The 12140-nt window shown below is 41.6% G+C and overlaps 1 protein-coding gene across 1 annotated transcript; it reads left to right on the top strand.

The window, feature by feature from the left end:
• The first annotated feature begins 6506 nt into the window (after positions 1-6506).
• adra1d.S (adrenoceptor alpha 1D S homeolog) lies at positions 6507-11008 on the top strand. The gene has a single exon (XM_018242982.2). The coding sequence runs from the start codon at positions 6957-6959 to the stop codon at positions 7932-7934; it is 978 nt and encodes a 325-aa protein (XP_018098471.1). The 5' UTR covers positions 6507-6956; the 3' UTR covers positions 7935-11008.
• Positions 11009-12140: the final 1132 nt, after the last annotated feature.

Raw genomic sequence — 12140 nt, 5'->3', positions numbered from 1 at the left:
AACTCTTTAAATATTTCCCAATTCACTGAAATGGCCAGTTTTTGCCAGTCTATATTCCCTGCTGATAACACATGATACAACAGTCACCCTGATATAGTTCCAGGATACCCAGGGTACAAATAAACACTCACCCCAAATCTCTCCCTAACTGACCTTCAGACTGGGCCCCTTAGCTCATAACAAGGTTACAGATATATAGAAACATTGGGGTGTCACCCTGCTATAGTTCCAGGGGTACCCAGGGTACAAATAAGCACTCACCCCAAATCTCCCCCTAACTGACCTTCAGACTGGGCCCCTTAGCTCATAACAAGGTTACAGATATATAGAAACATTGGGGTGTCACCCTGCTATAGTTCCAGGGGTACCCAGGGTACAAATAAACACTCACCCCAAATCTCCCCCTAACTGACCTTCAGACTTGGCCCCTTAGCTCATAACAAGGTTACAGATATATAGAAACATTGGGGTAACAGTCACCCTGCTATAGTTCCAGGGGTACCCAGGGCACAAATAAACACTCACCCCAAATCTCCCCCTAACTGACCTTCAGACTGGGCCTCTTTAGCTCATAACAAGGTTACAGATATATAGAAACATTGGGGTGTCACCCTGCTATAGTTCCAGGGGTACCCAGGGTACAAATAATCACTCACCCCAAATCTCCCCCTAACTGACCTTCAGACTGGGCCCCCTTAGCTCATAACAAGGTTACAGATATATAGAAACATTGGGGTGTCACCCTGCTATAGTTCCAGGGGTACCCAGGGTACAAATAATCACTCACCCCAAATCTCCCCCTAACTGACCTTCAGATTGGGCCCCATTAGCTCATAACAAGGTTACAGATATATAGAAACATTGGGGTGTCACCCTGCTATAGTTCCAGGGGTACCCAGGGTACAAATAATCACTCACCCCAAATCTCCCCCTAACTGACCTTCAGACTGGGCCCCCTTAGCTCATAACAAGGTTACAGATATATAGAAACATTGGGGTGTCACCCTGCTATAGTTCCAGGGGTACCCAGGGTACAAATAAACACTCACCCCAAATCTCCCCCTAACTGGCCTTCAGACTGGGCCCCCTTAGCTCATAAAAAGGTGACAGATATATAGAAACATTGGGGTGCACATATATCTATTACTATATTAAAATGCAGGGACAGAAGACAGAGGAAGAAGACTCTGTGGTGACAGGGGGCCCCAGGAGTGTAGAGGGCCCAGTATTTCTTGGCAGAATAGGTTACTTTACCAATGTTTTGGGACCCTAAATTGAATATGTTGTGGGGTTTAGTGACAATACCCAACTGTCGTTATTACAAAGTGCCGCTGGTTAATGTAAAAGGCACAGGCATGAAGGTGGGAGCCCTCCTGCCGACATTCTCTAGTCAGTAAATGGACAAAGAACAATTCTATGTCGTTTTTGACATCAATAAACAAAACCGCTGAAATAAAGATCTCAATGCAGAAATAATCCCGGGTGCTGGGATTTTGGGGAATTGTAGGTTCTGCCAGACCAGACAATGACATTTGCGCTGTTGCTAAAAGAAATAAAAACATACAATTAACAGAACGGATTTGATTAGTGATGAGCGAATCTGTCTGAAAATTTTGCAAAACGCATTGAAGTCAATTGGGCTTTTTTAAGCAAGATAATCTTTACACGAGCGGCAATTTTTTTCTCGATGTAAATGCATTAAAGTCAATAGGTGTTTTTTCCTATGGCGACATTTTTGTCCTAACGCATTAGGGTCAGGGCACACGGGCAGATTCAGGGAGATTAGTCGCCCGGCAACAAATCTCCTCTTCTTCGGGCGACTAATTTCCCTGAACAGCCTTCCCGCCGAATAGAATCTGCCTGTGTGCCCTGACCCTTAAGATCAATTGCTATTTTTTCTTATGGGCGTTTTTTCATATGGTGACTTTTTTGTCCTAATACATTAAAGTCAATGGGCGTTTTTTCTTATCAGTGTTTTTTCTTATAGGGACTTTTTTTGTCCTAATGCATTAAAGTCAATGGGTGTTTTTTCTTATGGCGACTTTTTTGTCCTAATACATTAAAGTCAATGGGTGTTTTTTCTTATAGGGACTTTTTTTGTCCTAATACATTAAAGTCAATGGGCGTTTTTTCTTATCAGTGTTTTTTCTTATAGGGACTTTTTTGTCTTAATGCATTAAAGTCAATGGGCGTTTTTTCTTATCAGTGTTTTTTCTTATGGCGACTTTTTTGTCCTAATGCATTAAAGTCAATGGGCGTTTTTTCTTATGGCGATTTTTTTGTCCTAATACATTAAAGTCAATGGGCGTTTTTTCTTATGGGTGTTTTTCTTATAGGGACTTTAATTGATTGGTGGAGTTCATTCATTTCTGTCACTAGACATATGGGATGTATTGTCTGGCAGAGAAAACGCACAACTCGGGCACTGGGCTGAGCCTCTTGTTCCAATAGTGGCACCAACAATATGCAGTATATATGGACCAAGAACGGGTTTGAAATTGGCCAATTGCTGGAGGAGAATACAGGTGGGCTGGGGCTGAGAACACAGACAAGAAAATCACTCTGGATGCCGTGGGCTTAATACACTATAATGGGCTAATTACTTGTCCACTGCAAGAAGCCAATATTTATACCTCATCTCCAGTGATTCCAGCTGCCCCAGTATTTACCAGTATCGCAGGAAAGTCTCTATCTAACGTGGCCTTTAGTAACACTGCTCCTAGCATCTATCTCATTTTGGGCGTGGGTCGGAAAAGTTGCTCGTGTCAAAACCATCACGTGTTTGGACGCCCATTGACTTTAAAGCCGGCATCAAAATTTCCCTGATTTGACGTGGGTGTCAAAATTCGCTTTTCATGAACTTTTTGCTGTTTTTCGCAAATTGTTCCATTATTTCGCAAATTTCTTGGCGAAGTGAAATTTTTAAATCAGACACTTGTCTGATTGGTGTTAACGCAACTCTGCCTCCATACACACAGGGCAGCCCTTGTACCCAGAAAAGCTTGCAATCTACTGCAACCCCTGCTTTAGGTATCAAACAAGATTGTAAGCTCTTCTGTATCAGTGTGTGTTTGATGTATACACCCAGCTACTGTACAGCGCCACTGATTATGTTGGCACTTCATAGCTAGATCTCACTAGTAATACCTTCCTACCCTCAATATGATTTTACTGTGCTGCAGTTTTTCATGTGAAATGGAATAGAATTGGGTTTAAAGGATAATACTATAAAGGCCCTCAGACCTACAGTATTTAAAGTGGTTGTTCACTTTGGAGTTAATGCGTTATTTATCAAGGTCCGAGTTTATCTCAACATTTTCTGCCAAAAACTCAAAAGATTTATTATTACATTTTCCCGAAAATCTGCTTTGGGGGAAAAAATCAGATTTTCGCAATTTTTTTCTGATTTTTCACCCGAAAAATTTTTGGCCGAAAACTGCGAAATCTTCAGGGATAGCAGGAAACCCAGAACACATCAAAAAATCATTGGGACTCTCCCATTGACTTATGCAACCTCAACAGGTCTGAGATGCCGGATTTTCTGATTCTGACTTTTCCATCCTCGGGGCTTAGTAAATTCGTGATTTTTTAAAAGTCTGATTTTATAAAAAAAAAATCACACATTTTTCGGCCATTCAACGTTTAGTAAATAACCCACTTAGTATGATGTAGAGAGAGACAATTTGCAATTGTTTTTTATTTTTTACTATTTATGGTTTTTGAGTTATTTAGCGTCTTATTCAGCAGCTTTCCAATTTGCAATTTCAGCCATCTGGTTGCTAGAGCCCAAATTCCCCTAGCAACCATGCATTGATTTGAATAAGAGACTGGGATATGAATAGGAGAGGCCTGAATAGAAAGAGGAATGATATAATGTAGCAATAACAATAAATATGTAGCCTTACAGAGCATTTGTTTTTTTAGATTGGGTCCCTCATTCATTTTAAAAAGACCAATTGAAAAGCTTCTTAGAACTGGACATTCTATAACATATTAAACGCTAACTTAAAGGGGAACTATCCCTTAAAGTCAGATTGGCTTCCATACAAGAGAGATCCCAGCCCAACACAAAAGCTTTGATGCTTTCAAGACACATAAGTAGACACTAAGGGGCCGATTCATGAAGCTCGAGTGAAGGATTCGAATTAAAAAAACTTCGAATTTCGAAGTGTTTTTTGGGCTACTTCGACCATCGAATGGGCTACTTTGACCTTCGACTACGACTACGACTACGAATTGAACGATTCGAACTAAAAATCGTTCGAGTATTCGACCATTCGATAGTCGAAGTACTGCCTCTTTAAAAAAAACTTCGACCCCCTACTTCGGCAGCTAAAAGCTACCGAAGTCAATGTTAGCCTATGGGGAAGGTCCCCATAGGCTTGCCTACGTTTTTTTGATCGAAGGATATTCCTTCAATCGTTGGATTAAAATCCTTCGAATCATTCGATTCAAAGGATTTAATCGTTCGATCGAAGGAATAATCCTTAGATCGTTCGATCGTAGGATTTGCGCTAAATCCTTCGACTATTCGAAGTCGAAGGATTTTAGTTCCTAGTCGAATATCGAGGGTTAATTAACCCTCGATATTCGACCCTTCATACATCTGCCCCTAAGGGTTCTTATGGGGGTCAAAGGTGAAAATTGGGAAAGCTCTAAGTAAACAGCCCAAATGTGAACTTTATTATCCTACCGTAACCCAGTCTGATTGACAGCATGTGTAGGCTAGAATGGCAGTTATGGCAGAAAGCTAAAAAAAGGCCTGAGTCAATGTGTTGGCCCCATATAAATAAAAGCTAATAAATATGAGTATAAATAAATCAGAGAATGAATGTTCTATTCCTTGGAACCACCTTGGCAATGTGAATAAGGCAAATATGCTCTTTAATCACAACTTATTTCATCATAGTGGGGTTCATATAGAATTATCCCACTCAGTGCCAGCTTACTGTGCCTTTAAAGGAGAACTAAACCCTAACATTGAATATGTCTGAAATGTCCTATTTTCTATAGTGAACTTATTGCACGAGGCTAAAGTTTGAGCTTGTCAATAGCAGCAATGATCCAGGACTTCAAACTTGTCACAGGGGGTCACCATCTTGGAAAGTGTCTGTGACACTCACATGCTCAGTGGGCTCTGATTGGCTGTTGAGAAGCTAAGCTTAGGGCTCGTCACTAATTATCCAGCAGAAAATGAGCTTCCCTGGCTGTAATATAAGCTGATGCTACAGGTTTGCTGATTATTCAATTCTGATGCTAATTGCACTGGTTTCTGTGCTGCCATGTAGTAATTATGTGTATTAATTACTAATCAGCCTTATATTGTGACATTTCTATTCTATGTGTACTGTATATTGTGAGTGGCTCCCTAAGCTCAGTAAGTGACAGCAGCACAGAGCATGTGAATCAGTGAATCAGCAGAAAAGAAGATGGGGAGCTACTGGGGCATCTTTGGAGACACAGATCTTTACTGCTAAAGGGCTGTGGTTGCCTTGGGCTGGTACAGAAGCACAAAACATCATGTACAACATTTCTACCTACTTCTTTAGTAAGGCTTTACTTCTCCTTTAAGGTTGTTCTGTTGCTGTGGTTTATTGTGTGGAATGAAGCACAGTAGACCCCTGCCCTAATTCTAATTAAACACATTGCTCCCTTAGATATACGGATCTCTATTCCCACTCACCCAACCACCCAGTGATGATGAAGCCAAGCAAAAAGGTTCTGCAGCATTTCCTCCACAAATCTCTGACACAATTCTGCTTTTTAATTGCATTTTTATGAATTCACTGCTCAAAGACTGATTAAAAAAACAATTATTTCCCCTTTATTTCCTGTGTTGTAAAAAAAAATTATTTCACTATATTTTATTTAAAAAAATAAAAGCACATCTTTGTCACTAAATATAAAAGATACCAAGACCCCAGAAATCAAGCTATTTTAGTGTGAAAACTTTGGAACCTCTTTCTCTTACTGTAGGTGACCCCAACTTCTGATACACTTCAGCGTATGAAAGATTTGGGGAGTTATTATGGGTTGGAAAGCCATAGATAAATTTTTACTTTTGCGGGTGTTCTAATTCATTTGGGGTGCAATCAAGTGTCTTTACTTCTGAGACTGCTCTTCTATAGGGCATCATAATGGGTTTACCCCCTGCAGACAACCCCTATGGAAAGGAAGAATGCTGAAGGAAAGGACCTGCACAATTATTTAGGAGAAGGGCTAAAGCAAAGGGTAAGTAACCCTAATAAATCAGCCTCAGCTGCACATGCACCAGGATATCATTACAGGAACACTGGCAGCAGGCTAAATAGGCATCAGATCTTCTAACCTTCCCTCTAAAGATTATCAGAGACCAGTTAAAACGTAATCTTAAAATTCTCTTTGTAGAATTCAACAAAAATAAAAAGGTGTCACTCTGCTGCCCTCTAATGTCAACCCAGAATATTGCAGTAACTATTTTTATCAGCGCAGCAAAGAAAAAGGAGGAGGAGGAGGAGACCTGCCTAAGTGAATGAATTACAGCGAAGAAGCTTCTCTCTCCCATTCATGCTGAGTTTTCCCAAAGCAAATGCAGGGCTGGGAGGTGATGGAAAGTGCTGCTCCATCAGGTTGTCCCCTGCTCTACCTTGAACTCCAGGAGCTCCCCAGGCAGCAGGACAGGCAAGAAGATCCACCATCCACCTAAGAAGGTAGGGGAGGAGTTGCCATTGCAGTTGCTGGAGTAGACAAGTAGCCTCCACATTCCTGAGAAGCACAGAGAGCTTGAAAGTCCCTCCCATGAGCCTCTCTTGGCCTCTTTGAAGGCTGGAGAATGTGCTACCAAGTGGGAGTCAATGATTGCCCAAGCATGGACTTTGCTGAGGGTCTCCCTGGGGAAAAGAAGATAAGAAGGGGTGAAGGAAGGAGCACCCTACAACAAGAATGACTTACTGAGCCCTATTCCATGGAGTATTAACATGACTTTTACAGACCTGACCAATAACAGTTTGGGGAACCACACTGGACACCGCATTAAGGGGGACAATGAGACTGAGGACTATACCAATGAGACCTCCCTAAGCTTGGCCTTGGACCTTCCAGCACTGAGTGTCGGGGTCTTCCTCGCGGTCTTCATAATCTTTGCCATTGAGGGCAACATCATGGTCATCTTGTCTGTGGCTTGCAACAGGCAGTTGCAGACAGTCACCAACTACTTTATCGTCAACCTGGCCATCGCCGATCTCCTGCTGAGCACCACGGTGCTGCCTTTCTCTGCCACCCTGGAGGTGCTGGGCTTCTGGGCTTTTGGAAGGATCTTCTGCGACATTTGGGCAGCGGTTGACGTCCTGTGTTGCACTGCTTCTATCATGAGCCTCTGCGTCATTTCTATAGACAGGTACGTTGGGGTAAAATACTCATTGAAGTACCCCACCATCATGACCGAGAAGAAAGCGGTGGTCATCCTTATCCTGCTTTGGTTGTCCTCTATGGTCATCTCTATTGGACCTCTCCTGGGTTGGAAGGAGCCTCCACCTCCAGATGACAGTAAGTGTAGCATCACCGAGGAGCCAGGATACGCTCTCTTTTCTTCTCTCTTCTCCTTCTATCTGCCCCTCTTGGTCATCCTGGTCATGTACTTTAGAGTCTACATTGTGGCCAGAAGGACAACCAAGAGCCTGGAGGCTGGGGTGAAGAAGGAGAGGAACAAGTCCATGGAGGTGGTGCTCAGGATCCACTGCAGAAGTGTTCTAGAGGAGTCCTGCTCCAGTACCAGGAACAACAAGGGACATACCTTCAGGAGCTCCCTCTCAGTCAGACTCCTCAAATTCTCCAGGGAGAAGAAAGCTGCCAAGACCTTGGCCATCGTAGTTGGGGTGTTCATCCTCTGCTGGCTCCCCTTCTTCTTTATACTACCACTGGGTAAGTCTCTTTATACATCCCCTCCGACTCACTGATAAACTAATACGGCAGGTTCACGATTCCTTTTTGCAAAAGCTTTTAGGGTTATCGTTTAGAATACTTATACACGGACAGCAAACGGCCACCAGGGAATTAAAGGGTAAATATCCCTCATTCTTACATATTTTTAGTGATTTGGAGCTCTAACAAGTGTTTTCATTGCTACATTGTTTATTTAAAGGGATAAGTGTGAGTGTGTGTTGCTGTTCAACAGGTATCACATGTGTACAATATGTCATTGTTGTTGGGTCTGTACTAACCAGGTACTGATGAGGTATCTTTCTTTTACCAGCACATGCAGTTGGTCTTAATTTTACTATTTATTGTTTTACTTGACAATCTACTATGTTATTTTTTGTGTTGTGCAGCCTCCAGTTTGGAAGTGCATATTTAGTTGCTAAGGTCACTGACCATAGCAACCTCACAGCGATTGCCAGTCAGGTAGATTTATTGTATATGGGAAGTTCTGCGTTTATTTCAAAAAGGGCTAATACAAAACCAAATGTAGCCTTAGCTGCATTGTGTTTTCTGGTTGATAGGCAAAGTGACCTTAGCAATAAGCTCGAATTCTCAGATTCTATTTTTTTCTAAAAAAAAAAAAAAAGTTTTAAAAAAAAAATGAAATGTAGTTGATTAAATTATTCTAATGTTGATGGTGGGGGATAAAAATCAGTGAGGGCCACATACACAATGTAGAAGAAAGCATAATGATAACTGTGCCGTTTGGGGGTCACATTGAAATACTTTTAAAAAAAAAATCCCTCAAAACCCAAGTTTCACATGGCTGAACTACACCTCCCAGTTATATCAGGATTTACTTCTGCTCATGGTTTATGGCTGAGCAAATCCACAGATGAAATTTTTCTGAATTTATTGCCCCTGGAGACTGAGAAATATCTGACAAGATTGCGTAGGGGACGACTGGGCAGAGCTATTTACTAATGTGGTGTTGGCTCTGGGCTGGGAGAGGACATGACAGATACACAGTCAATTCCTGGGCTCTATCTGCTCGGTCCCTTGGGAGGATTATCAAAGCCTGAGAGCTAGAGAGTCTCTGTTGTTGGGGTAATTGATTTGTTTAGGTTGGAGGGGTGGATGGGAACACAAACAAGCTCTCAGTGGGTGCAGGCACAAAAGTGGCTCTTTCTCTAGGCAGGGTGCTGCTTGACTTGTTTATTCAGAATAAAGGTCAACTGACCCAAACACTAACATTGCCCTTTTATTGTATAAACAGCAGAGCTCAGGATCCTTCCATCAGCTGATATCTCCTAACGAAATGCAGAGCTGCTGCTACAATTCCCATTTCACACAGACCAGAGCATTGGGCTAATTAAACTGTTCTTGCAGTGTCCTGCAGGGGGAATGATACTAATCGCTCGGCAGATACTGTGTTGTTTGAGAATTGTTACATCAGGGGGGGTTAATCTTGTACAAGCAGGCAGCAACGTATGGGAGCAAGACTAATGATATCGTAGAAATCGTACGATTCTAATTAGGAAAGGTAATTGAAAGAAAGGGTAGTTGATATATTGAGCATCCTTCCAGCAAATGTGGTGATAACGAAATTGTCTGCACATGTGTCATATATGAATGTTCTGATCTAGACATGTAATAGAGAGAATTTCTGGGGTTACTAGTCATATACAAAAGCAGATACTTACACTATAGACAATATGACAGAAGGATGTTGTGAAACAGGCTGGAAATTAGTAAACTGGATCCTATACAGTGTGTACCCCAAATATTAGCTGGATCCCATAAAGTATGTACCCCAAATAGTAGCTGGATCCCATACAGTGTGTACCCCAAATATTAACTGTATCCCATACAGTATGTGCCCCAAATATTAACTGTATCCCATACTGTATGTACCCCAAATATTAGTTGTATCCCATACAGTGTGTACCCCAAATATTAACTGGATCCCATACAGTATGTCCCCTCGAATATTAACTGTATCCCATACTGTATGTACCCCAAATATTAGCTGTATCCCATACAGTGTGTACCCAAAATATTAACTGGATCCCATACAGTATGTACCCCAAATATTAACTGTATCCCATACTGTATGTACCCCAAATATTAACTGTATCCCATACAGTATGTGCCCCAAATATTAACTGTATCCCATACTGTATGTACCCCAAATATTAGTTGTATCCCATACAGTGTGTACCCCGAATATTAACTGTATCCCATACTGTATGTACCCCAAATATTAGCTGGATCCCATACAGTATCTACCCCAAATATTAATTGTATCCCATACAGTATGTGCCCCAAATATTAATTGTATCCCATACAGTATGTACCCCAAATATTAGCTGGATCCCATACAGTATGTACCCCAAATATTAACTGGATCCCAATCCCGTCTTGTGTATCCACTGGACCTACATCTTTCCTGATGACACACTTGCATTTGGTCTATTACAGAACCAGATTCTATTCAAACTGGGAACAGGTCCACCCTTAGCAATAACCTGCACCCAGATCTGGACTGAATTTGAATTGTTGCCCACAGATTGGGTAAATGGGAAGAAACAGGGGGTTCACCCTCCAAAAACAAACTGTTCCTGTATCTGCTGGGAATGTGCTGGTCCCAGAACTGATTTATAGCAGGGAGGCACCGGCAGCCCTTAGATTGGAGTATTTGCCTGGAATATATGGGAGGTAAGTGTTAATTGGATTTGTGTCCATAGCCCAGTCAGTAATGTGATCCTGCAGGTACCAGTGTATTACAGTTATTAGCGTCGCTGGATTTTGGCACCGGCTGCTGTTATTTAATAATTTCCTATTCTGCAACACCTTGGCCTGGGACTTTATTTTCCTTACCTCCTCTCAGCACAAACACTGGGAACAAAAGCAATCGCATTAAATGCAACGTTTTCTCGACCCCTGTTTAGCAATGAAAAGATCATTTAATCATATAACTGCCAATGACAAGCGATCTGTATCACTTTTGCTGAACTACAGCTAGCAGTATGTGCCAGCCAGGGAAATGTAAAGGTTTTTTGTTTTTTGGGGGTTCAGGGCCCTGTAGGTCATGCCCTGCTCCTTAGCACAATAAACACTCACCCCAAATCTCCCCCTAACTGACCTTCAGACTGGGCCCCCTTAGCTCATAACAAGGTTACAGATATATAGAAACATTGGGGTGTCACCCTGCTATAGTTCCAGGGGTACCCAGGGTACAAATAAACACTCACCCCAAATCTTCTCCTAACTGACCTTCAGACTGAGCCCCCTTAGCTCATAACAAGGTTACAGATATATAGAAACATTGGGGTAACAGTCACCCTGCTATAGTTCCAGGGGTACCCAGGGCACAAATAAGCACTCACCCCAAATCTCCCCCTAACTGGCCTTCAGACTGGGCCCCTTAGCTCATAACAAGGTTACAGATATATAGAAACATTGGGGTGTCACCCTGCTATAGTTCCAGGGGTACCCAGGGTACAAATAAACACTCACCCCAAATCTCCCCCTAACTAGGTAATAATGGGGTGCCACACAAGGTACCGTAGCCCCCCTACATTACAGACAGTCACATTTTTCTGTGCAGAACAGAACCAGCAGGAAGATAATACGTTGTTTTCTTTATCTGGAACTGTAAATTGTATCTATGTTCCACCTGCAGTTTATTACAGAATCTCCTGATACCCTGCGACTCCTGAAGTCAGAACATGTAATAGAAATACCTAGTGGGGGGTCGACTCAATTCTGATGTAAAGTAAAAGTAATGTTATTTATTTTCTGGTTTTTTTTGCATAAATCAGCCTTACAATACTCACATTATACACCTATATATATATATATATATATATATATATATATATATATATATATATATATATATATATATATATATATATATATCTTTGTCCATATTTGTTTATATAATATTGTACATTGTTACAGTACAGTTGTAGTAAACAAATGTTTTTATTCTATAGAAAAGGCTATATGCACATTTGCTGGAGTGGGGGAATTGTGCTTAGTACAGGGAATACCTATGCTGCCATAGTTTTATGGGATCTCTCTGTACAGACTATGAGCAAACTTAGGGGACTGTTCCTGCTGAATTGTGCTTAGTACAGGGAATACCTATGCTGCCATAGTTTTATGGGATCTCTCTGTACAGACTATGAGCAAACTTAGGGACTGTTCCTGCTGAATTGTGCTTAGTACAGGGAATA

This window comes from Xenopus laevis, chromosome 1S (assembly GCF_017654675.1).
Source record: "Xenopus laevis strain J_2021 chromosome 1S, Xenopus_laevis_v10.1, whole genome shotgun sequence".
NCBI classification, from domain to species: domain Eukaryota; kingdom Metazoa; phylum Chordata; class Amphibia; order Anura; family Pipidae; genus Xenopus; species Xenopus laevis.
Note: the sequence above shows the minus strand (reverse complement) of the source record. Positions and strands in the feature narration are given on the sequence as shown.

Excerpts from the sequence above, each read along its gene's own strand:
- adra1d.S (XM_018242982.2), top strand. The coding sequence starts at position 6,957 with ATGACTTTTACAGACCTGACCAATAACAGTTTGGGGAACCACACTGGA.